General features: G+C 43.9%; 1 protein-coding gene across 3 annotated transcripts in view; it reads right to left on the reverse strand.

The window, feature by feature from the left end:
• Positions 1–26287, reverse strand: part of met (MET proto-oncogene, receptor tyrosine kinase) — a 114567-nt gene that overhangs the window by 35323 nt on the left and 52957 nt on the right. For all 3 annotated transcript variants that reach the window (XM_055022659.1, XM_055022656.1, XM_055022658.1), the window contains 2 exons: positions 6687–6896; positions 874–1023 (listed from right to left, as the gene is read on the reverse strand). In XM_055022659.1, the coding sequence (XP_054878634.1) occupies positions 874–1023; positions 6687–6896 (360 nt within the window). The remainder of the gene's footprint in view (positions 1–873; positions 1024–6686; positions 6897–26287) is intronic.

Raw genomic sequence — 26287 nt, forward strand, 5'->3', positions numbered from 1 at the left:
AACTTTGATGCTTCTGATTCCAGTGTCCAGTGAGGCAGCACAGCGTGGATTCATCTTGCAGACCAAGATCAAAATTCTGAGACGTTTACACTCAACTAGGTGCACAGTTCAGGTCCATAGCGATCAGGAAGGTGTAGTGAGGCCATAGTCGGTGAATCATTGAGAATTTAACTCCAATTGTTTCATTTCATTGCTTTGTATGCAATTACAGGGGCCACAATCAGTAGTTTTTGTCAGTTACATTCATTTGTTTGATTTGTGATGGCATAATGTGGACTCTGTTCTCAGCTTGTTTGGATTGACAATTCATTAAACCAAATAAAAATAAAATGTAATTGACTATCATCACTTTCCTAAAATAACAGCTTCAGTTATATTTCTGCCAAAGGTGATTAAAAATAAATAAATAAATAAATAAATAAATATAATTGTCTAACAGATGATTTTGCAAAAAGAAGAAAAAAATCACTATTGGCAAAAAATTACATAGGTCATTATTAATATTGTAAAAGTTAATGAATAAAAGGTGGATTTTTGTTTTTTTTAATCCTGTCAGACAACATAAAATTTTAGCATAAACTATCTCTGATCACGATACTGATCAGGTATAATTCACCACATACACAAACACTGTGCACTCGGGCTGTGTCGCTCCCAGCAGAGTACCTGGAACAAGCCTGTGCAAGGAGGATGTGAGTGTGTCTGTTTCATTAAGCAAACATGCGTTCAGGGCATGGACGTGTTTTTTGTGGTGCCTGGAGTGCTTCTGCAAACAAAGTGCTGTCCTAATTAAAGCGTGTTTTGTTTACAGACTGTTGCAGGTGAAAGGAGAACCAGGAAGTAAACGTTTGAAGGGGAATGAGCGTGTCTCACCTCCACCTGCAGCTCCTTGGCAGTGGCGGCATGCAGCTGGGTGGGAACGGTGCACTCCAGGATGTTTCCGACCACCGTCAGACTCTCGCAGCTGTGGTTAGAAACGGTCAGGACCTGGCACTTCATCGCCTCCCTGTCCATCCGGTCGCCCTGTGAGAGCAGAGCAGGTGGAGGAAAGGAGATGAGATGGAGAGAATCCAACTGTGGAAGAACAATGCACCGGGAGAGATGAAGAAGGGAAGGAAAGTTTACTTAGAAAGAGGCGGATAAGATTTTTTTGTCTTTTTTTTTTTGCTTTTTCTTCACAAGACAAACTGAAAAATTTGTCTGCTCTCATTAAAATTTTGATTTGTATGTCACAAGTTCCTCTAAGGTTGTGCTAATTTTAAATATATTGGAAAACATTATTTGAGTGATGGGACTGAAGTGGAAGCTTAGGAGTTATGCTTAGCTTAGCATTGGAACAATATCTGAATATTGGAATTAAATGCAGACAAATGCATATCACTGCAACTCTTTTATCGCGCATTAATACGTTGTATGTCTGTTATCAAATGCAGTGCAACTGCAATTTGTCCACCGAACTCCACAGGTCACTGTGTTCCTGAAATGATAGGATATGATTAATATACACTAATATTACACCGCTATTACACAGCTTCAATGTCACATAGTATTACTACCAACATCTACTTAGCACGGTTTAGTAAAAAGATTGTAATTAAACTAAAATACTTTAAAATATTAGGAGAAAACAGCCCAAAAAACAACATATTTTGTCCTGATTAACTGCCAAATAATGACTTGTTAACAGTAGTAACGACTTCTCTGACAGCAATCTAAAGCCATTAAGCTGCCTGTCATGTAAAGTAAAAACATGAAGTAATACAGCAGCTCAATAAAAGCCAGGTATAAAATAAATTAAATAAAGATTACCATAATCTTCAACGACATAAAACAAATGAAACGAAACTTTCACAGGTAGGACGCATTTATAAGAAAGCTGCATTATGTGACGTAGCATCGATTTGCGCATGTGCATTATTACCCCAAGATAGGACAGATTTATGGGTAGCTGAGATAAACAGGGTTAATTAGTGCTCTGCGAATTTGAACCATCATCTTGCACCTCCACTTGTGAAAATTGTGATTGTGATCATCACTTCAATGATAATCACATCATTGAAGTGATGTTGCACATGCGTGAGGCGCTTTCTCTCTATGCTGCGGAGTGCAGCAGAGATGCTCAAACAACTGCTCTGCACCGAGGCATCAAAAGGAAAATTCAACATCTGAGGTTTTTCCCAAGTCCTATCTTGTTCTTTGGGTTTTTCCATAAGTCTAAGGATGCATTCACACCATCCAAATTTAGTCTGCTTTAATTAAACTTTACTTTGCCAAGAGAGTCTGGTGTGTTTGGGGGAGGTGTGTGATTGTGTGATCTAACTCTGATGCAAACCAAGAAAGCAAAATCTGGTCTGCCTGAAAACCTAAGTCTCAGTTAGGTTGAAGTGAACTTGGATGTATGTGAACGTCAAGTGGAGCAGAATCCCCTGCTCTCCTGCTTTCAAAGCAGGAGAGCAGGGCATTCTGGGTAAATACTACCAATACAAACATGCATGTCCAGCAGCTCATAGCCTTATACCAATGACAAAGGTTGAAATCTTACAACGGCTAATATTTGATGCCACTCCGTTTGAAGGAAACGACAAAAAACGCTTCCTTCTAAAAAGTGTTCAACGCCACCACTGGTGAGGAGGGGAATAGGTTTCTCAAAGGGTTTCTGACATTTCACTCAGTGCAGTTTGAAAGAGAACCGCAGCAGCTGAAAATGTACGAAATGTTGCAATTTCGTACATTAAACTGAGTCTGCTGGCGTCTGTTGGCATAAAAACACCATTAGCTTTTTAGTAAACCTGCCTCCCTGTTCTCCTCTCCAAGGTAGTCATCCATGTTTTTTTTCATGAAAATGTTCTGCTTTGTTCCTTTCTGGTTCCCTCATTCCTAACTTTTCCTCCTAAGTGTTATCGTTCATCTGGGTCATACTGACCTACACAAAACCATGACAGCACCTTTTTCATTCCAACCTATTTTTTTAAGATATTTTTTTTCTGTATTGAGGCATCATAAATTGAATAGATGATGATTAATTGCTCACATCTCATGTGATGATCCAATTTTTATTCTATTTAATTTTCTTATTATTATCTCCCTCACATTAATTCTAGAAATTATAACATGTTCAAAAAGGGGGACTGAAGGGTGTGCTCCAATTACACACTCTTAAGCCTCCCTGGCAAGATATTTTCAGGGGTCCTGGAGAGGAGGAGACGTCGAATAGTCGAACCTCGGATTCAGGAAGAGCAGTGTGGTTTTCTTCCAGGTGGTGGAACACTGGACCAGCTCTATACCCTCAACAGGGTCCTAGCGGGTGCATGGGAGTTCACCCAACTGGTCCACATGTGTTTTGTGGACGTGGAGAAGGTGCTCGACTGTGTCCCTAGGGGAGCCATGAGGCAGTTCTCCGGGAGTATGGGGTACCGGGCCCTTTGATACGGGCTGTCAGGTCCCTGTATGACCGGTGTCAGGAGTCTGGTCTGCATTGCCGACAATAAGTCGGGCTCGTTTCCGGTGAGAGTTGGACTCCTCCAGGGCTGCCCTTTGTCACTGATTCTGTTAATTCCTTCCATGGACAGAAATTCTAGGCACAGGAAAGGGGGTGAAGGGATCCGTTTTGGTGGTCTTAGGAGTACCTCTCTGCTTTTTGCAAATGATGTGATCCTGTTGGGTCCATCGGGTCGTGATCTGCAGCTCTCGCTAGAGCGGTTCGCAGCCGAGTGTGAAGCAAATGGGATGAGGATCAGTGCCTCCAAATCCGAGGCCAGGGTCTTGAGCCGGAAAAAGGTAGAGTGCCTTCTCTGGGCCGAGGGGGGTGTCATACCCAAGTGGAGGAGTTCAAGTATCTTGGGATCTTTTTCACAAATGAGGGAAGAAGGAAGCAGGAGATCAACAGGCGAATTGGCACAGTGTCTGCCATGAAGCAGGCGCTGTACCGGTCCGTCTTGGTGAAGAGAGAGCCGAGTTAAAAAGCGGAGCTCTCAATTTTCCAGTCAATTTACGTTCCTACCCTCATCTATGGTCATGAGTTTGGGTCACGACTGAAAGAACGAGATCATGGATACAAGCAGTCAAAATGGGTTTCCTCCGTAGGGTGGCTGGGCTCTCCCTAAGAGATAGGGTGAGAATCTCGGTCATCCGGGAGGGACTCAGTAGAGCCGCTGCTCCTCCACATCGAGAGGAGCCAGGTGAGGTGGCTTGGGCATCTGGTCAGGTGGACCATCTAGATGCCTCACTGGTGAGGTGTTTTGGGCATGTCCCACCAGGAGGAGGCACCCAGGACACGCTGGAGGGACTATGTCTCTCGGCTGGCCTGGGAACGCCTTGAGGTTCTCCCGGAAGAGCTGGAAGAAATGGCTTGGGAGAGGGAAGTCTGGGCCTCCTTTCTGAAGCTACTACTTCCGCGACCTGAGCCCAGATAAGCGACAGATGGATGGATGGATGGATGGATGGATGGAACATAATAAACAAAGTAACCAGCACCAAATTGAGGAGTATCTGTCCTTGTCTTTCATTTTGTAAATTTAGGATAAGTGAGCTGCAGTTTCATCATGTCTAGCCAAACAGCTGCCATTTCAAAAGGGAATTAACAAAAATAATCAAATTTGAATAATACACAATCTGTGCAACAAATACACCCTATTTGGGACTGGAGACACACACCAGCAGTGTGTGGATTTAAGTAATGAAGTTTGACGGAGTGTTAAATGTCTGTCATCCTTTGTTTCTCTCTCCCTGTCACAGGCATGAACAGAAACACAGTTATCTAAGTGCTGCATGGGGCAATAAAACGAACGATCACATTCCTTGCGTGACAGTTGGGATTTTCCAATTTGACACAGAGTGGAGTCTCGCACCTGTTCCTGTACACACATACATATGCTCACACGCACACACAAACACACACATTTTCTGATGCTCATAAACACAAAGCACTTCTTGAGCTTGCACCGAGTTGCACACTAGGGCAAGTTCATGGGATACAAACGTAGTGCAGTGTGGGGAGAGAAGGCAAACTCAGAAGAAAGTGTCACAGTGATAACAGTCCCTGAAAATAAGATGTCAGGATTACAATTCGAAGCGAGTTTCCTGAGGCTCCCACATGCAAATCGGCAGCGATAACAGACTGGTTCTGAGCCAAGACCAACAACTTGGTTTTTTTCATGTGTTGGCATGTGAGCGCAGAACTATCCGTCACAGGTAAATACTGTTTTGTGCTGCTGTTTGCTAAAAATTTTGAGGCTGGCGTTATCAGATGGCGCCTAATGAGGCCTTTACACCAGAGGCCAGGGTTATCAGATGCTGGTTGATGTGGCTTGTTGGGGTGCATTGACTTTTACCATCCCCCCAATCAGCCCCTCCCTCTGGGAGAGAAGATATGCCCCCCTATGGGGTGAGGAGGGGATACATGCGAGGCTGGTGGGTTTAGTATGGGTCCAAGGTCACGTCTGGGAAAGAAGGAGAGGACCAAAAAAAAAAAAAAAAAAAAAAAATCCAAAACAGTGTGGGTTCTATGCGAGAGGCTCAGCACAGCTGCCACAAACTGTTGGGCTGCAGACAAAAAAAAAAAGTGGAGAAAAATGTATTTCATTGTGTTGCTAAAAAGGGGACTGCAGCAGTGGCCTGTTTGAAAAGTGGCATTAATATGTCAAGAGGTTTGACCTCAGTCAGAACAATGCTAGTGGACGGAGAGCTCACAACCAGAGGTACAGCCAAGGAGGAGAGATAGGGCAGGTCTAAGAGATGGGAAACAGACTCCACTTCCTGTTTTTCTTTCTGTATTGTTTCCTTCCCAGCTTGACCTGGCCTGCTGGACGTGTGAATGTGTGTGAGGACTGTGAGGTACGGGGCAATGATCTGTGTGTGTGCATGCATGTGTGTGTGTGTGCACGTCAACCTGGCTCCTGACTCTGGACAGGTCAACAACCCAGTCTGCGAACTCTTGGTAATGTTGGCATTTGTCACAGTGGGCAGCATGTGCATCTGCTTTTGAAATTTGCCACGGCTCATAAATCCGAGATTTTCTTGTACTCGACATCCATAACATTTTCAGTAGTATTTCTAGTTTTGCACCTGTTTCTCTCAAAGGGATGTAAAACGAGAACCTCGCCAAGGTTTACCGTTCTGTAACCGATCTCAGTTGTTCTCCAGTTTCCGGAAGAAGTTGTTCTTAGGAGGTCTTGCAAAACATTTTCCCATCTTAAGACTTTACAACCACAAACTTATAAGGTGAACCCGTGAAATAAACTCCAAGGCAAACATAAACATTCAGAAGTGCTCTAATTGGTGAACGTAAAAAAACCAAACATTAGGCTGGTGGTGGGTTCCAATTCTCATTCTATATTTGTATGTTGCTTGTTGTTCTGGTTTCTTGGTTTTGTTTTCTCTCTTTTTGCAGATTTAGAGGTAGAACTTGTTGACTTGTGTTCTCTCTATACTCATTTCTCTCTTTTATTTTAAACTTTTTCTCCTTTCTTTTCTGTGCCTGTGTCCATTACATTTGAAATAAACCCAAAGAAAATTCTAAAAATCGTTTACATTAATATCAAGGGGAGCATATAATGCTGTAATGGTCTACTCATGAAAGTAAATCTGTCGGGTCTGACCTCAGACGCCAACAACAATTCTGAGTGACACACCACCATATAGGAGACGCTTAAAAACAGAAAGAAAAAAAAACAATGAAGCACCCTCACTTTGAGCTCCACGATGCTCTTGTTGTCCTTGGATGTCAGTTTGGGGTCCTGGAACAGGGGGTCCTCCACATAGATCAGGTCCTTCTGGTCTGTCAAGTAGCCGTCCAGGACAAATGCCACCTTGGTGACCACCGGCGGTTGCAGAGGTAGCTTAGCCAGGGAAGGCGTGGTGCACTGGATGGACGTCCGGTTTTCACCATACACACAGCTCTGAAGAGGACGCATAAAGCAATGTTAAACAAACAGAAATACTAGAAAGGACAAAAGCCCCCAAAATCAACAATGTCTGTGTTCTCAGTTTGGCAAGCTCTTGTTTTACACCAAACACATTACACAAGGCAACAACTGCTGCCTGAGCGTTTTATCTCACGCTGCCTTCACAGTTTTTGTCCACATTCAGACCTCCATGTAAGAAACAAACATGTTGCAGGATGGGAAGCAGAATGTTTTGGCAATGACCCATTCATTTTCACGAGTTTCATTCGATTAGTAGGAAAAACACAAAAAGAAGAGCAGATTCTAATCAATGAATGTATCATGACAATTCAATGACTGATGGGGAGTTTTACATTTTATGGAAAGTCTCTAAAACAGCACAATCAAAGAATTAAATCGTCACATATTCGTTGTAGCAGAGTGCTGTAGTATAAGAAGAAAGTTGTGTGAGAATAAAATTGCAATTATAAGAACAAAGTGATAATATTATCAGAAAAAAGTAATACAAAATAAAATATTGAGAGGAAAACATTGTAGAATAACTTTGAAATTAACAAAAAATAAATCCATAATATTTCTAGAACAAAGTCGTAATAAGTCGAGAATAAACTTGTTTTAATCAACACGTCAACATCAAATTGTCAGTAACAGGACTCAGTAACTATTTGAAAGAAAGAACCATGGCCTTGACAAGCTGATCACGAGACATTAATAACTCTATCAAAACTTTGCTCTTCTTAAAACTACTTTCTTCTTGTAATATTGCATTGTTACCGTGCTAATGCTATGGCTTTATTCTCATAAAACTTTGGAAAACTAGTTGCAACTGGTTTCTGTGCCTGTTTAGTATTTTTGTATTATGATGTCGTCCAGCTGGAATGTCACGGTTTTATATTCAGAAGGAGGGTTTTCTCCAGAAATCTTGCTAAGCCTGTTGGTCGGGGCGCAGAGGCAGTCCATCGTGTTTTTGTATTAAAAGATGTTAAGTATACACAAAATTAAAAAAATATTACTGTGTAATTATATGTTACGGGAAAACATTGCCAGTGAGATGCTATTTAAACCCACAATTAGTCTTAAAAACAAGAAATCAAAAAATACAATTAAAATGAATATTAATTATTTCCACTTCTGTTTAATCCAAATTAAGTAAGTGGCTCCATGAGGCCCCAGGGCTTCAGGGGCAACATAAAGGCTAATATTTTAACACAGACCACAGATACATGAATGTAACATTTGTTAATTGAGATGATCAATGCTGCTAAATTTGATTTAATGGATTCAGCATACATTAATTAAAATATTTTAAATTGTTTAACATTTAAATGTAAGATTTTAAGGAGCTGGCAAGTTTACATTGTACAACTTGAAGGAACAATATTCAGAGTTAGATTGTTTTGTTACCATACCTATGATCTGACGCTGTGAGATTAATCTTTGAGTTTGAGCTCTGCTCTAACAGCATCAGCAGCTGGTGATGCTTTTAGCATCAATAGGAGCCCTTCAGTCAAATTCTGCTCAAGGTCTCATGCAGTCTTGGACCGGCCCTGCATGATGAGTTAACTCCGCTGCACTGCACTCATCTCTCCGCTGGCGCTACAGAGATGAGCAACAATCGGGAGATTTATATTAATGGTGCTAATGTAGCTCTTCCATTTTTCATCTGCTGAGTTTTTGATAAGGGCCACAGAAACTGTTGTGGTTCCTCGAGTTTGTGGGACGAGTTTTACAGATCACACAGATTAACTCTGGCTGAATAAGAGGACAAAGCATTTATTATGGTTTGATGCTTCGTGTAACTGGAATAATAATAATAAAATTAAAGCTGCAAGCAGCCTCGAACGGCCCTCGCAGCCAAGCGCCGCTCCGGCCTATTGCCACCGCGGGTACTAGCAACCGTCGCCTCACGTCAGCCACCACAGAAGCTCTCACGCAGTTTTCAGCTCCTCCGCCCGCACCGCGGAAGCTGTTGATCAGTTTCCATCAACGCTGGCCACGTGCTAACACAGAAGTTGTTGCGCAGTTTCCGCGCCCGTCCACCAGGCGGTACGCACTGATGCGTTCGGAGGCGCTCCTTGACGATGCAAAAAATGTGGTGCAGATTCATTGGTTTAGCGAGGAAATATAGCTGGCGGATTAATGTAGGACGCGCAGTGGAGTCAAAATATATTTCAATGCTGTTGTTCTCTTTAGAGGTCAACAAAGGTCATACGTATCCAATTTGGCGTCAGTCGGATGATCCACGTGTCATTTACAGCCGATCATATGCACATGGCGAAGTACTACAGTTCGTCATTTTCATCATTTTCAGCTGTGTTTCTAAAGCACTCTCTATTTCATTGTTGGAGTAATTCTTACTCAGAGTGGCGAATTACTGAAATGGTTTGTAAGAAGTAGAGAAAACGCTACATTTACTGCATGATTTAATTCAACAAAAATTATCTGAGACATTTCTATCCTTTTAGAAATTTCATGGCAACGCTCTCACAAAGTTTTCGCGCCCATCCGCCCATGGATCTGTTTATCATCGGTGGAGGAACACTGACACCTACTGGCGAAATACTGATATTGTTCTTCATCCTGTTTATCTGCTGTTTCATTTGTGGAGCAATACTGACCCCAAGTGGCGAATTACTGAAATGGTTTATAAACACCAAAAATAGGATCAAAATCTGAACTTCAATCTAAAATGGCCGACTTCCTCTGGGGTTTAGACCATGGCTCCAAGAGACTTTTTTGTAAGTCCTGACATGGTACACACGTGTACAAAGTTTCGTAATTGTAGGCTAAAGCATGGCTTGGGGCTGATCATTTAAAATTTTCTAGGGGGCGCTATAGAGAAATTAGGCCACACCCTACAAATATTGTGATGGATTCCTGTCGGGGATGGATGAAGATGCATCCTTGTGAGTTTGGAGCAGCTGCGCCCAAAAATGTGGAATTGAGAGCCAAACGTATGGCGATGGCGTTACAGGTCACTTCGCCACGCCGCCACGCCCAGCTGCTCCATCGAAGCTGGTCGGGTTGAAATCCTCAACACACCAACATGTCTTCTGTGTCTGGGCACAGTTTCATGTTGATGAGGTCAAAGGGGTCAGATAGCGACCGTTCAGAGTAAAACATGACACTTCCTTTTCTCAGGGGGCGTGGCCTAAGTGATGTCATCATTCGACCATAGGGTATTGTAGGACACCCGATGATGATCAATCACAGTAACTTTGGTGCCTCTGTGAGTTTCTGTGTAGGAAATATAGCAGTTTATGTTTTTATGGCGTGTAGGTGAACTTTGACCCCTGCTAACCCCCTTTCAGCATTCTCAAAAACTCACCGTTTTGATAACTTCAGATGGGACATGCCTTATTAACGGACTGACCGAGTTTGAAGACGATCAATCAAAATCCCTAGGAGGAGTTCGATCAATACGGAGGCTGTAAACGGCAAAAATGGGGTCAAAATCTGAACTTCAATCTAAAATGGCCGACTTCCTGTGGGGTTTAGACCATGGCTCCAAGAGACTTTTTTGTAAGTCCTGACAAGGTACACATGTGTACAACGTTTCGTAATTGTAGGTTAAAGCATGGCTTGGGGCTGATCATTTAAAATTTTCTATGGGGCGCTATAGAGAAATTAGGCCACGCCCCACAAATATTGTGATGGATTCCTGTCGGGGAGTTGATGGCGATCCATCCTTGTGAGTTTGGAGCAGCTGGGCCCGAAAATGTGGAATTGAGAGCCAAACGTATGGCGATGGCGTTAGAGGTCACTTCGCCACGCCGCCACGCCCACCTGCTCCATCGAATCTGGTCGTGGTTGGAATCCTCAACACACCAACATGTCTTCTGTGTCTGGGCACAGTTTCATGTTGATGAGGTCAAAGGGGTCAGATAGCGACCATCCACAGTAAAACATGACACTTCCTGTTCTCATGGGGCGTGGCCTAAGTGATGTCATCATTCGACCATAGGGTATTGTAGGAGACCCGATAATGATCAATCACAGAAACTTTGGTGCCTCTGTGAGTTTCTGTGTAGGAGATATAGCAGTTTATTTTTTTGGCGAGTAGGTGAACTTTGACCCCTGCTAACCCCCCTTCAGCATACTCAAAAACTCACCGTTTTGATAACTTTAGATGGGACATGCCTTATGAACAGACTGACCGAGTTTGAAGCCGATCAATCGAAATCCCTAGGAGGAGTTCGATCAAATACGAAGGCTGTAAACGGCAAAAATGGCCCCAAAATTGGACCTTCAATCCAAAATGGCTGACTTCCTGTGATACTTGCACTATGACATTAATTGTAAATTTTGAGCATCTTGGGAGCTCTACAAGTGTACCAAATTTCATGTCTCTATGATAAAGTAAGTGAATAGCAAAGGGTCCTTTGAAAATTTGTAGGTGGCGCTATTGAGCCATTTTTTATGGGATTTTTGCAATGACCTTAAAATACAAAATTTTGAAACTCCCTTTACGCGTCCGCCAAGTTTGGTGAGTTTTTGAAAATGATAAAGCCCCCAAAAAGGCCCCTCTTTAGGGGGCAGAATAATAATTAAAGCTGCAAGCAGCCTCGAACGGCCCTCGCAGCCAAGCGCCGCTCCGGCCTATTGCCACCGCGGGGTACGAGCAACCGCCGCCTCATGCCAGCCACCACAGAAGCTCTCACTCAGTTTTCAGCGCCTGCGCCCGCACCGCGGAAGCTGTTGCTCAGTTTCCATCAACGCTGCGCACGTGCTAAGACAGAAGTTGTTTGCGCAGTTTCCGCGCCCGTCCACCAGGCGGTACGCATCTATGCGTTCGGCGGCTATCCTTTACGATGCAAAAAAATGTGGTATAGATTCATTGGTTTAGCGAGGAAATATAGCTGGCGGATTAATGTAGGGGCGCAGTGGAGTCAAAATACATTTCAATGCTGTTTTGCTCTTTAGAGGTCAACAAAGGTCATACGTATCCAATTTGGCGCCAGTCCGATGATCCACGTGTCATTTAGAGCCGATCATATGCACGTGGCGAAGAACTGCAGTTCGTCATTTGTACACCCAATGCGGTTCGGTCAGCAGCCAGCATTCATAGAGTTCATCATGTTATCGTTTTTAGTCAGTATTCACATGATGAAACCCATATAAATTATAGAACAACAGTAAAATATACAGCAGAAAAAACATGTGACTGCCTCTTAAAAGTGGGCGGGGCTACAGTGAGGTCATCAAGTGACCATGGAAATGTGTTCAGGGCTGTTCTCTAGAAAGACAGGAAGTGTCATGCAGCTGTGATCTTGCATTTGGAAGTCATTTAATGTTGATGTTTCATGGTAAATAGTGAAAGTTTTACACTAAGCCACACCCACATGCTTGATGTTAACTACAACTGAGATCTAAATGCAGTGCAACTTTGACGTTTATCGTGAAATGAGTCAGGAAAATGGTGAAGGTTAAGATGTATCAGTTTAATAAACCGCACTGTTCAGTAATAAACCAAGGGCAATGCACAATAACAGAGCACAGTTAACTTTCAGCACATTAGAACAATAGCACAGGCTGAATCCCATCCATTAATTAGGTATTAATCACAGGAAGTGCTGCAACTAAATATTACAACCCCAATGGATCGGTAAAAAGATACTTAGCATTTTCTCAGAGCTCTTTGAAACGACATTTTAAACATCTTCTATACATAATAACAACAAGTCTGAATGTATAAAACTGGATGTATCACACACACTATTCAGTTTATTGAATTAGTAAAGCGCTTCCTTAGCATTAAAAACGTTGCAGGCCTCGGCATTGGGTTAGCATCCTCCTCAGAATAACTGTTCCAAACATGACGGCTTCCAGAACCAGCAGGAAGGAATAAATTACTCACCGCACCGCGAGTTACGACTGTTTAAACAGCAATGGGCTCTTTGCACCTGCCGCGCTGACGTCACAACTGTATACCCGAATGCGGCTCTTTTTTCCACTTTCAGAAACTATGACTGCTATAAAAGACAAAGTCGTACTTAAGACACAAATAAAACAATACTATGTACTTTGTTTAAGTTTTCATGGATTTCCAAGCCATCCTCAATTAAGACAGCTTGTAAATATTCGTTGCTACAAGTTAAAGCTACCACTTGAAGCTAACGCCGTACACACCGCTCTAAACACCGTCTTAATGAGCCATTCACAACAAGCATGCAAAAGTAATAAAACAAAATAACACATAAACCTTAAGCAGCACGGCCATATTTTTCTAAAAGTAATAACTCTGAATCTGAACAGTCAGCTGAACTAGAACTCCGATACCAGAGTAAGCTCTGTGCTCGTTTTTGTTCTTCATACTTCAAGCAAAAACTCTGAACTGTAATCTGCCCCCCCACCCCCTCCCCGCTGCTTTATTGTCGTTAACAATAAACACACGTAATATGCTTGAAAATAAGGCACAAACAGTGTCCGTTAGAATGGCTGAGAAATCTTTAGATAATTAAATAGCAGATTTTTCCTAGAAAGCTAGCAGGCTTGTGCTAGCAGTTTAAAGAAAATAAAACTCACCCTCATATCTGTGAATGTATAACGAGGCGAACATCTTAAAACCTTTCTTTGCCTTACTTGTTGGGGTTTCGGATCGATGTACATTATTAATTGTTACCTTGGAAAAACATTTCAGCCGTTATTCCCGAACGTGTAAGCTGAGGTGCAAAGAGCCCATTAAACTTCTCCAACTCCGGTCCAACAGAGCCTTCTTGCTCAAAAGCGTGGTTCGGATTTGCAACTCCAAAATCCAAGCAAAATGTTGAGCGTAGTCCAGTTCTGTGGCTCCAAAAAACAAGCAAAATGTTCAGGAAAACTTCGCAGCTCTCCAGCTGTCTCCGGCTGACTGTTATTACATAGCGTCGATCTGTTTTCTCATTGATGGAGTACCACTGCCTCCTGCTGGCGCAATACTGGTATTGCACCAGCAGTACCAGTATATTGCCACAAGGTGCCAGTGGTACTCCATCAACACTGACCCCAGTGTGTTCTTACTTCGCTGTCATAAGTTTTTGCTGAATGACTTTGTTTGTATTATTTCTAGCAAAAATGAATGAATGTTTGTACTTTAACCCACAAAATAAACTTATATATATATATATAAAAAGTTATAATAATGTATATTTAAATAATTAATAACAACATAACCTATGGGCTGCTGTTTTCTAGGGGGCGCTATAGAGAAATTAGGTCACGCCCACCAAATATTATGATGGATTCCTGTCGGTGAGTTTATTAGGATCCATCCTTGTGAGTTTGCAGCAGCTGGGCCCGAAAATGTGGAATTTAGAGCCAAACGTATGGCGATGGCGTTACAGGTCACTTCGCCACGCCGCCACGCCCACCTGCTCCATCGAAGCTGGTCGGGATTAGAATCCTCAATACACCAACATGTCTTCTGTGTCTGGGCACAGTTTCATGTTGATGAGGTCAAAGGGGTCAGATAGTGACCATTGACAGTAAAACATTACACTTCCTGTTCTCAGGGGGCGTGGCCTAAGTCATGTCATCATTCGACCATAGGGTATTGTAGAAGACCCGATGATGATGAATCACAGAAACTTTGGTGCCTCTGTGAGTTTCTGTGAGGAGATATAGCAGTTTATTTTTTTACAGCTAGTAGGTGAACTTTGACCCCTTGCAGCCCCCCTTCAACATACTCAAAAACTCACCGTTTAGATAACTTTAGATGGGACATGCCTTATGAACAGACTGACCGAGTTTGAAGCCGATCAATCGAAATCCCTAGGAGGAGTTCGATCAAATACGAAGGCTGTAAACGGCAAAAATGGGTCAAAAACCGAACTTGAATCCAAAATGGCCGACTTCCTGTGGGGTTTAGACCATGGCTCCAAGAGACTTTTTTGTACGTCCTGACATGGTACACATGTGTACAAAGTTTCGTATTTGTAGGTTAAAGCATGGCTTGGGGCTGATCATTTAAAGTTTTCTAGGGGGCGCTATAGAGAAATTAGGCCACGCCCACCAAATATTGTGATGGATTCCTGTCGGGAGTCGATGAGGATCCATCGTTGTGAATTTGGAGCAGCTGGACCGAAAATGTGGAATTGAGAGCCAAACGTATGGCGATGGCGTTAGAGGTCACTTCGCCACGCCACCACGCCCACCTGCTCCATCGTAGCTGGTCGGGGTTGGAATCCTCAATACACCAACATGTTTTCTGTGTCTGGGCACAGTTTCATGTTGATGAGGTCAAAGGGGTCAGATAGCGACAGTTCACAGTAAACATTACACTTCCTGTTCTCAGGGGCGTGGCCTAAGTGAGGTCATCATTCGACCATAGGGTTTGTAGAAGACCCGATGATGATCAATCACAGAAACTTTGGTGCTTCTGTGAGTTTCTGTGTAGGAGATATAGCAGTTTATTTTTTTACGGCGAGTAGGTGAACTTTGACCCCTGCTGACCCCCCTTCAACATACTCAAAACTCACCGTTTAGATAACTTTAGATGGGACATGCCTTATGAACAGACTGACCGAGTTTGAAGTCGATCAATCAAAATCCCTAGGAGGAGATAGATCAAATACAAAGGCTGTAAACGGCAAAAATTGGCAAAAATGGGGTCAAAATGGGAACTTCAATCAAAAAATGGTTGACTTCCTGTGATACTTGCACTATGACATTAATTGTAAATTTTGAGCGTCTTGGGGAGCTCTACAAGTGTACCAAATTTCATGTCTCTACGATAAAGTAAGTGAATAGCAGAGGGTAAAAAAGGGTGTTTTTCCAATTTCTAGGTGGCGCCGTAGAGACATTTCTGTTGCAATTTTTGCGACGACTTTAAAATACGTAAATTTTAAACAGGCTTAAGGCCTCTGCCAAGTTTGGTGAGTTTTTGAATATGATAAAGCCCCCAAAAAGCCAATTCATTTGGGTGGGAGAATAATAATTTAAAGCTGCAAGCAGCCTCGAACGGCCCTCGCAGCCAAGCGCCGCTCCGGCCTATTGCCACCGCAGGGTACGAGCAACCGCCGCCTCACGCCAGCCACCACAGAAGCTCTCACGCAGTTTTCAGCTCCTCCGCCCGCACCGCGGAAGCTGTTGCTCAGATTCCATCAACGCTGGCCACGTGCTAACACAGAAGTTGTTGCGCAGTTTCCGCGCCCGTCCACCAGGTGGTACGCACTGATGCGTTCAGATGCGCTCCTTGACGATGCAAAAAATGTGGTGCAGATTCATTGGTTTAGCGAGGAAATATAGCTGGCGGATTAATGTAGGACGCGCAGTGGAGTCAAAATATATTTCAATGCTGTTGTTCTCTTTAGAGGTCAACAAAGGTCATACGTATCCAATTTGGCGTCAGTCGGATGATCCACGTGTCATTTGCAGCCGATCATATGCACATGACGAAGTATTACAGTTCGTCATTTTTCATCATTTCCAGCTGTGTTTCTAAGAACTCTATTTCATTGTTGGAGTAATACTTACTCAGAGTGGCGAATTACTGAATGGTTTGTAAGAAGTAAGAAAACGCTACATTTACTGCATGATTTAATTCAACAAAAATTATCTGAGACATTTCTATCCTTTTAGAAATTTCATGGCAACGCTCTCACAAAGTTTTCACGCCCATCGGCCCGTGGATCTGTTTGTCATTGGTGGAGGAACACTGACACCTACTGGCGAAATACTGATATTGTTCTTCATTCTGTTTATCTGCTGTTTCATTTGTGGAGCAATACTGACCCCAAGTGGCGAATTACTGAAATGGTTTATAAACGCCAAAAATGGGATCAAAATCTGAACTTCAATCTAAAATGGCTCACTTCCTCTAGGGTTTAGACCATGGCTCCAAGAGACTTTTTTGTAAGTCCTGAGAAGGTACACACGTGTACAAAGTTTCGTAATTGTAGGTTAAAGCATGGCTTGGGGCTGATCATTTAAAATTTTCTAGGGGGCGCTATAGATAAATTAGGCCACACCCTACAAATATTGTGATGGATTCCTGTCGGGGAGTGGATGAAGATCCATCCTTGTGAGTTTGGAGCAGCTGTGCCCAAAAATGTGGAATTGAGAGCCAAACGTATGGCGATGGCGTTACAGGTCACTTCGCCACGCCGCCACGCCCAGCTGCTCCATCGAAGCTGGTCGGGGTTGGAATCCTCAACACACCAACATGTCTTCTGTCTGGGCACAGTTTCATGTTGATGAGGTCAAAGGGGTCAGATAGCGACCGTTCACAGTAAAACATGACACTTCCTGTTCTCAGGGGGCGTGGCCTAAGTGATGTCATCATTCGACCATAGGGTATTCTAGGAGACCCGATGATCAATCACTCAAACTTTGGTTCCTCTGTGAGTTTCTGTGTAGGAGATATAGCAGTTTATTTTTTATGGGGAGTAGGTGAACTTTGACCCCTGCTAACCCCCCTTCAGCATTCTCAAAAAGTCACCGTTTTGATAACTTTAGATGGGACATGCCTTATGAACAGACTAACGGAGTTTGAAGCCGATCAATCAAAATCCCTAGGAGGAGTTCGATCAAATAGGAAGGCTGTAAACGGCAAAAAAGGGTCAAAATCCGAAATTCAATCCAAAATGGCTGACTTCCTGTGGGGTTTAGACAATGGCTCCAAGAGACTTTTTTGTAAGTCCTGACAAGGTACACACGTGTACAAAGTTTCGTAATTGTAGGTTAAAGCATGGCTTGGGGCTGATCATATAAAGTGTTCTAGGGGGCGCTATAGAGAAATTAGGCCACACCCACCAATATTGTGATGGATTCCTGTCGGGGAGTAGATGAGGGTCCATCTTTGTGAAATTGGAGCAGCTGCGCCCAAAAATGTGGAATTGAGAGCCAAACGTATGGCGATGGCGTTACAGGTCACTTCGCCACGCCGCCACGCCCACCTGCTCCATCAAAGCTGGTCGGGGTTGGAATCCTCAATACACCAACATGTTTTCTGTGTCTGGGCACAGTTTCATGTTGATGAGGTCAAAGGGATCAGATAGCGACCGTCCACAGTAAAACATTACACTTCCTGTTCTCAGGGGGCGTGGCCTAAGTGATGTCATCATTCGACCAGAGGGTATTGTAGGGCAGCCGATGATGATCAATCACAGTAACTTTGGTGCCTCTGTGCATTTCTGTGTAGGAGATATAGCAGTTTATTTTTTTATGGCGAGTAGGTGAACTTTGACCCCTGCTAACCCCCCTTCAGCATACTCAAAAACTCACAGTTTTGATAACTTTAGATGGGACATGCTTTATGAACAGACTGACCGAGTTTGAAGCCGATCAATCGAAATCCCTAGGAGGAGTTCGATCAAATAGGAAGGCTGTAAACGGCAAAAATGGGGTCAAATCTGAACTTCAATCTAAAATGGCCGACTTCCTGTGGGGTTTAGACCATGGCTCCAAGAGACTTTTTTGTAAGTCCTGACATGGTACACATGTGTACAAAGGTTCGTAATTGTAGGTTAAAGCATGGCTTGGGGCTGATCATTTAAAAGTTTCTAGGGGCGCTATAGAGAAATTAGGCCACGCCCACCAAATATTCTGATGGATTACTGTCAGGGAGTGGATGAGGATCCATCCTTGTGAGTGTGGAGCAGCTGGGCCTAAAAATGTGGAATTGAGAGCCAAACGTATGGCGATGGCGTTACAGGTCACTTCGCCACTCCGCCACGCCCACCTGCTCCATCAAAGCTGGTCGGGGTTGGAATCCTCAATACACCAACATGTCTTCTGTGTCTGGGCACAGTTTTCATGTTGATGAGGTCAAAGGGGTGAGATAGCGACCGTTCCCAGTTAAACATGACACTTCCTGTTCTCAGGGGGCGTGGTCTAAGTGATGTCATCATTCGACCATAGGGTATTGTAGGGCAGCCAATGATGATTAATCACAGTAACTCTGGTGCCTCTGTGAGTTTCTGTGTAGGAGATATAGCAGTTTATGTTTTTATGGCGAGTAGGTGAACTTTGACCCCTGCTAAACCCCCTTCAGCATTCTCAAAAACTCACAGTTTTGATAACTTTAGATGGGACATGCCTTATGAACAGACTGACCGAATTTGAAGGCGATCAATCGAAATCCCTGGGAGGAGTTCGATCAAATACGAAGGCTGTAAACGGCAAAAATGGCCTCAAAATTGGACCTTCAATCCAAAATGGCCGACTTTCTGTGATACTTGCACTATGACATTAATTGTAAATTCTGAGCATCTTGGGGAGCTCTACAAGTGTACCAATTTTCATGTCTCTACGATGAAGTAAGTGAATAGCAAAGGGTCCTTTGAAAATTTCTAGGTGGCGCTATTGAGCCATTTCTTGTGGAATTTTTGCGACGACTTTAAAATACGTAAATTTGAAACAGGCTTAAGGCCTCCGCCAAGTTTGGTGAGTTTTTGAATATGATAAAGCCCCCAAAAAGCCAATTCATTTGGAGGGAGAATCGTAATAATAAGAAACAGTACAGAAACAATAGGCCTTCGCAGCGCTTAGCTGCTCGGGCCTAATAAACAATAGGAAAACAATAGGCCTTCGCAGCGCTTAGCTGCTCGGGCCTAATAAGAAACAGTAGGAAAACAATAGGCCTTCGCAGCGCTTAGCTGCTCGGGCCTAATAATAGAAAACCAGTGTGATATACAACAAGGTGAGCGCGAAATCTCCTCACCGGGCTGAACCTGGATGATGAGGTTAGCTCTGGTTCATTAATCACTAACATACCAGCCAACCGGGAACACATACATGAACTTTACAGGGAAGATAGCGCCACACGCTGGTCAGCGCTTTGAAACGTTAACCCCCTACATAATTCTTTGTTCACAAATATAAATCATTCTCACAACTACCTTGATCAAAAACTCTGGAAAGAATCATAATTCCTCACAGGAAGTTGATGTACAGATCCATACAAGTTAGCCTTTGTCCAGTTTGAGTGAAAGGAGGCGCCCGCGATCTGTGCTGAGATAAAGTGAGGTAAAGCAGCAGCAGCGCAAGGCAACGTGCAGAGGCTCCAGCAGTGTGACTGGTCCGAGCGCTGCCGGCTTTAAATGTGTAAACTACGAACCTATCCTTTTGGAAAAAATCTACTCCACGAGGGAAATACTCAGAGCAACAAAGAGACTTGTAATCCGACTATTTTAAAAAATTAAAAATGAAATAAAAAGCTATTTTTTTCTCCCTAAAACCATTAACAAGGAACGCTTAGCCTGGCGGGGGGCTAGTAAAGCATGGCGGGCCACCAGTCATATAATACACTGAGGGAGACCCTGCAGAAGTGTTCAACATATGTCTAAATTCAACCAACAACCTCCAAAAATTAAGGAAATCCGTACAGATAAATCGGCCGGCTGATTAAAAGGTGCATCCACTAATGGTTGTTTTTCTTAGTGGCACTGTAATTTTGTATAAAGAAGTCCACGCCTAATATATTTTTTTTCCATATTATTGTATTTTTAAAAAGATGTCCTTATCTCTACTGGCCAGTCCTGAGAAAATAAACATATTGCAGTTTTATAGAAAAGCCATTTAAGTCATTAGTGTCTGTTTTTCTGCAAGTTTTTTTGATGTCAGGTTTCTTGAGCAATATGTTGCTCAACTGTAGCAGTAGCAGTGCTTACACGACCTCCATCCTACATCTCCCTATCAGTTTAGGAGGTGAACAGGCTTCTATGACAACTGCAGTAGTTCAGTCACACAATGTAAACATTAGTTACTGTTACCATCAGGACAAGAGAAAGCGTGCTGGTGTGTGTGCATGCTGAAAGATCAGTGTTTATATTTGCTCTGCTGGAGGCAACATGTTTACTTTCTGGGATCCAGAGTTACATGCAATCAGCAGTCAATAATCCACATGTATGAGAGGTTCAAAAAATGAAACACTGTCGAGATCGATTTGCTTCCTTTGACCTTTGACCACAAGCAGTGACACCTGTACTCGGTTGTTTGGTGACCAAAAGTTACTCGTTTCAAAAAATGATATATTTTAATTATTTCGATGAAAATCTCCCTAATTGGGTTTACTTTTTTTTATGATTGTTGTGGCATTTTTTTCCCACTATAGGTGAATTTACCCAGTGCCTTTATATACAGTTCCAATAGATTCGCATCTCCCTTCAATGCTCTATATGGGATTTCTCCCATTGAGTTTGATTTCTCTGCAAGAGTTTCAAGTAGGCCAGGGATGTCTAAGTCAAATACACCGAGGGCCAAAAAAACCTAATTTGCTACAAGCCAAGGGCCGGACTGGTTCTCTGTTCATTAAAATATATTGAAATGATTGCACATACCATGATAAGGTGAGCTGCCACCTTATCGTGGTGAAGGGGTTTGAGTGCCCCAATGATCCTATGAGCTATACTGTCTGGGGCTTCATGCCCCTGGTAGGGTCACCCAAGGCTGACAGGTCTTAGGTGAGGGACCAGAAAAACCGCAGCCCGAAGACCCAAATGACGAGAAATAACTTTGGACTTGGTGTTCCTTCGCCCGGATGTGAGTCACCGGGGCCCCACTCTGGAGCCAGGCCTGGAGGTGGGGCACGATGGCGAGCGCCTGGTGGTTGGGCTTTACCCATGGAACCCGGCCAGATCCAGCCCGAAGAGGAGATATGGGTCCCTCCTCCCATAGGCCTACCACCTATGAGAGGGGCCAAAGGGGTCAGGTGCGATGTGAGATGGATGGCAACCGAGGGAGGGGGCACTGGCGGTCCGATCCTCGGTTGTAGAAGCTGGCTCTTGGGACGTGGAATATCACCTCTCTGGTGGAAAAGGAACCAGAGCTGGTGTGTGAGGCTGGGAAGTTCTGGCTAGAAATAGTCGGTCTCACCTCCACGCATGGCTCTTGTTCTGGAACCAGTCTCCTTGAGAGGGGCTGGATGTACTTCCACTCTGGAGTTGCCCACGGTGAGAGGCAGCATACTTGTTGCTCCCCACCTCGGTGCCTGTACGTTGGGGTTTACCCTGGTGGATGAGAGGGGAGCCTCAAACCGCCTCCGGGTCGGGGGATGGGTCCCGACTGTTGTTTGTGCTTTTGGGCCGAACAACAGCTCAGATTATCCACCATTCTTGGAGTCGTTAGAGAGGGTCCTGGAGAGTGCCCCTCCTGGGGACTCCCAGCTGCTGGGGGACTTCAATGCTCACTTGGGCAATGACAGTGAGACCTGGAGGGCCGTGGTTGGGAGGAACACTCCCCCCGATCTGAACTCAAGTGGTGTTCTGTTGTTGGACTTCTGTGCTCGTCACAAATTGTTCATAATGAACACCATGTTCAGGCATAAGAGTGTCCATATGTGCACTTGGCACCAGGACACCCTAGGCCACTGTTCGATGATAAACTTTGTCATCGTTTCATCAGATCTGAGGCCGTATGTCTTGGACATTCGGGTGAAGAGAGGTGCGGAGTTGTCCACTGACCACTACCTGGTGGTGAATTGGCTCCAGTGGTGGGGGAGGATGCCCGTCAGACCTGGCAGGCCCATATGTGTTGTGAGGATCTGCTGGGAACGTCTGGTGGAATCCCCTGTGAGACGGAGCTTTGACTCCCATCTCTGGCAGAGCTTCGAACACATTCCGGGGAACATGGGGGACATTGAGTCTGAGTGGACCATGTTCCGCGCCTCCATTGTCATGGCGGCTCACCGGAGCTGTGGCCGCAAGGCTGTCAGTGCCTGTCGTGGCGGCAACCCTTCAACCTGACCTTTAACAGGTCAGGTTGAAGAAGGAATCCTATTGGGGCTTTTTGGCCTCTGAGTCTCCGGAAGCAGCTGATGGGTTCCGGTGGGTAAAGCAGCATGCAGCTCGGGTGGTTGCTGAGGCAAAAACTCAGGTGTGGGAGGAGTTAGGAGAGGCCATGGAAAAAGACTTTCCGCACGGCTCAGGAGGGGGAAGCAGTGCAGCACCAACACTGTTTACAGTGGGGGTGGTGTGCTGCTGACCTCGACTGGGGACATTGTGGGCAGAATACTTCGAAGACTTCCTCAATCCCACCAACATGCCTTCCATTGAGGAAGTTGAACCTGGGGTCTTTGGGTCAGGCTCTCCAATCTCTGGGGACGAGGTCACTGAGGTGGTTAAAAAGCTCCTCGGTGGCAGGGCCCTGAGGGTGGATGAGATTCGCCCGGAGTTTCCTAAGGCTTTGGATGTTGTAGCGTTGTGTTGGCTGACACGACTCTGTAATATCGCTTGGACATCGGGGGCAGTTTCCCTGGATTGACAGACTGGGGTGGTCGTCCCCCTGTTTAAAAAGGGGGACTGAAGGGTGTGCCCCAATTATAGAGAGGTCACACTCTTAAGCCTCCCTGGCAAGGTCTATTCGGGGGTCCTGGAGAGGAGGGTCTGTCGGATAGTTGAACTTCGGATTCAGGAAGAGCAGTGTGGTTTTCGTCCTGGCCGCGGAACATTGGACCAGCTCTACACCCTCAGCAGGGTCCTGGAGGGTGCATGGGAGTTCGCCCAACCGGCCCAAATGTGTTTTATGGACTTGGAGAAGGCGTTCGACCGTGTCCCTCAGGGAGCCCTGTGGGGGGTTCTTTGGGAGTATGGGGTACTGGGCCCTTTGATACGGACTGTATCAAAGCGGCCCATATCAAAGGGGTCCGACACCAGACTCCAGTGTCGGAGTCTGGTCCACATTGCCGGCTGTAAGTCAAGCTCGTTTCCAGTGAGAGTTGGACTCCGCCAGGGCTGCTATTTGAAATAGTTACGGAGCCCCCTCGGGGACATGGGGATTTTTTTTTCTTTTGCGTTGTTTTGCAAGGGAACGCAAAAGTATTGCGTTATCTCGCAAAAGGTAACTTCTGGTAAATTTCTACTTCACGATCAAACTGCTGCATTACATGTCAAGACGTTAATGATTGGCTAAAATCAATTTGAATCATTTTAAACTTCAACAGAAAGTCATTGTTTCTCAATAGTAGAGGCTCCAGAATCTGTATGAAGCAAAGTGTAGAACAAATGACTGATCATATCAGGTAGGAAGGCAGTTTTTACACAATAATGGTTTATATTTGATTACAATTCTCTTCTTCTCTTTTGACAAATCGTCTGTGTTCATTCCATGCTGTCCTCAACATCCTCTATCTTCACTCCAAATAACTCCATGACCTCTGTCATCACATCCATTAGTCTCCTTTCTAGTGTTTCCATTAAATAAAAGAAACACAACTAAAATCACACCTGATTAAGTTTTTTTCATTTGTCAAGTCTAATGCAAAAAAATAAATCATTAAAAAATATCATTCTTCAACTTCTTTTGCACCAGTGGTTATTGATCATGTGACTCTTGTGGTGTGAGAAACGTGTTTCCATTGCAGTTTTATAAGAAAAAACACTTTTGATGCAGCCGAATGAGCACAGTCCCAAAAGGCTTTTATTGGAAAACAAGAATTTTTTTTGTGTTTCCATTAATTTAACATATTTTAGAAGTGTCGAAATTATATGACCCAATGGAAACACAACCACTGTCTATCCTCTGAACATGTCAAAATAATTACATTTCGAATGCCCTTCCTTTATTATTTTGTGAAAATCAAACTTTTCTTTACAAAGGAGAAATATAAACAAGGTCACATTTGTAAAAGCTGGATTCTGCAAAATGGACTCAAAAGTACTTTACAAACTGGCTAAAATCTAACTTCGAGCACTCCTCCCTGCTGAGGGCCACTGACAGTAGCAGCACTTCCTGTGCGGCTGAAACCTCTGACACCCTGGTCGAGCTATGGCAGTCCAGATGGACACGTACAAACAGGCCGAAACCATGCAGGCATAAAAAATGGCTGTGTTTATGTGTGTAAGGGCCAGCACAAGCAGGAACTAAAACTGTCCAGTGAACCCGACTCATACCAGCGGAGAAATAAAAAGGGCCATACGGTACGACGGGCCACCTCTGGCCCGCTCTGCGCTGCCTCCCCCGGGGGCAGCAGAAAGGAAAAATACCCAGTGAATTAGAGGAAACCTCAGTCATTTTCATTGTTCTGTCGCTGTCTGCTCCAATAGGCATTCAAGTCTGGGAGCAGCTGTAAATACAATCGCTGGCTGGCTGAGTGGGAGCAGCTAACTGGACCGGAGCTTAACTGTGGGGGTGATGAGAGAAGCAGCCATCCCCAAATTTCTGCCAACCCCCAAGGATCGTCAGCAGAAAAAAAAAAGCTGGAGAGTTGTAACAAAAGCATTTGTCAAATCTAGAGTGATTTATAAGTTTGACTCTGTTTCCTGCTGTGTGATCAGTTCCTTGGGTCAGCCTGGTTTCCTTCACTGTAAATTGTTCTGGACGTCACACTTTCTTATTTTGACAATATTTCATTTGTCATTGCATATGAATGGACGTATCTATTACAGATTGTCAGGACAGAAAACGCGAAGATAACTGGACATAATGTGAACAGCAGCTCAGCCTTTCATTAGCCCAAGACGAAAAGCCGTCCCGTTGTTCTGCTTTTGACGCCATGACGCTGTTTTCACTCTGACGGCAGCAGAGTGAAAACTTGGAGGCTGCGACGAGTCTGACATCAGATGTTTGACAGACAGTAAGGATGTTCATGACCTTCTCAGATCGCCTCACTATCTGCTGCTGTGAACAATCAGCTATGTACGATGGCGAGTTGGGGCCATTGTGGATAGAAAAAAAGTAGCAAACATCCTCCAAGGAAAACTCAGAAATTTTGAAATTAATCTCAGAAACTTTGAAGGAAAAACATGGAGATTTCAAAGTCTCAAAAGTCAAATTACCACTCTTCATCTTAATCAATCAATCAATCAATCAATCATAAAAAGATAAAAATACAGTCATAGAAAACACCATACAGTAAACCTTTTGTCAAGTATATCATCACACTTCAAATATGTTGGTCAATGTTGCATTTCTTAAGGTTCTCAAGCAACTCTAAACAGGGGGGTTAAGAGTTGCTTCAGTGTTTTGGATGTTTTGCAGTTTTTTAGAAGTTTGTTCCAGATTTGTGGTGCATAGAATCTGAATGCTTCTTGTCCGTGTTTGGTTCTGGTTCTAGGGATGCAGAGCAGAACCAGAACCTGAGAGGTTGATACAACAGCAGCAGATCTTTAAGCTGTTCATTGAATCCTGAACAGTAGCTTAAAGTCTCTTCTCTCCATGGAAGGACTGTAGAAGTGGATTACAGAAGTTTTCTATTTCCCATTTTCCTGGTTTCGTCCTGGTTTCAGTCAGGGCAGCAGGAGCAGCATTCTAAATCCATTTTTTTGTTTCTTTTTTACTGTAAGGTTACAATCAACATCCATAACACTGGTATGATGTAAGCTTATTATAAATTATGTTAATGATCGTAGGTATGTCACACTCAAAAAGTAGCTTAGGAATGAAAGAGAATCTGGTGTTGGTATGGGGGCTGAGGGTCGCAAGAGAATCTGCTGGGGGCCCTCAAAAGGCCTGTTCCGGCCCTGTCAATA

The sequence above is a fragment of the Poeciliopsis prolifica genome, unplaced genomic scaffold (assembly GCF_027474105.1).
Source record: "Poeciliopsis prolifica strain line A6 unplaced genomic scaffold, Auburn_PproV2 SCAFFOLD089, whole genome shotgun sequence".
NCBI classification, from domain to species: Eukaryota; Metazoa; Chordata; class Actinopteri; order Cyprinodontiformes; family Poeciliidae; genus Poeciliopsis; species Poeciliopsis prolifica.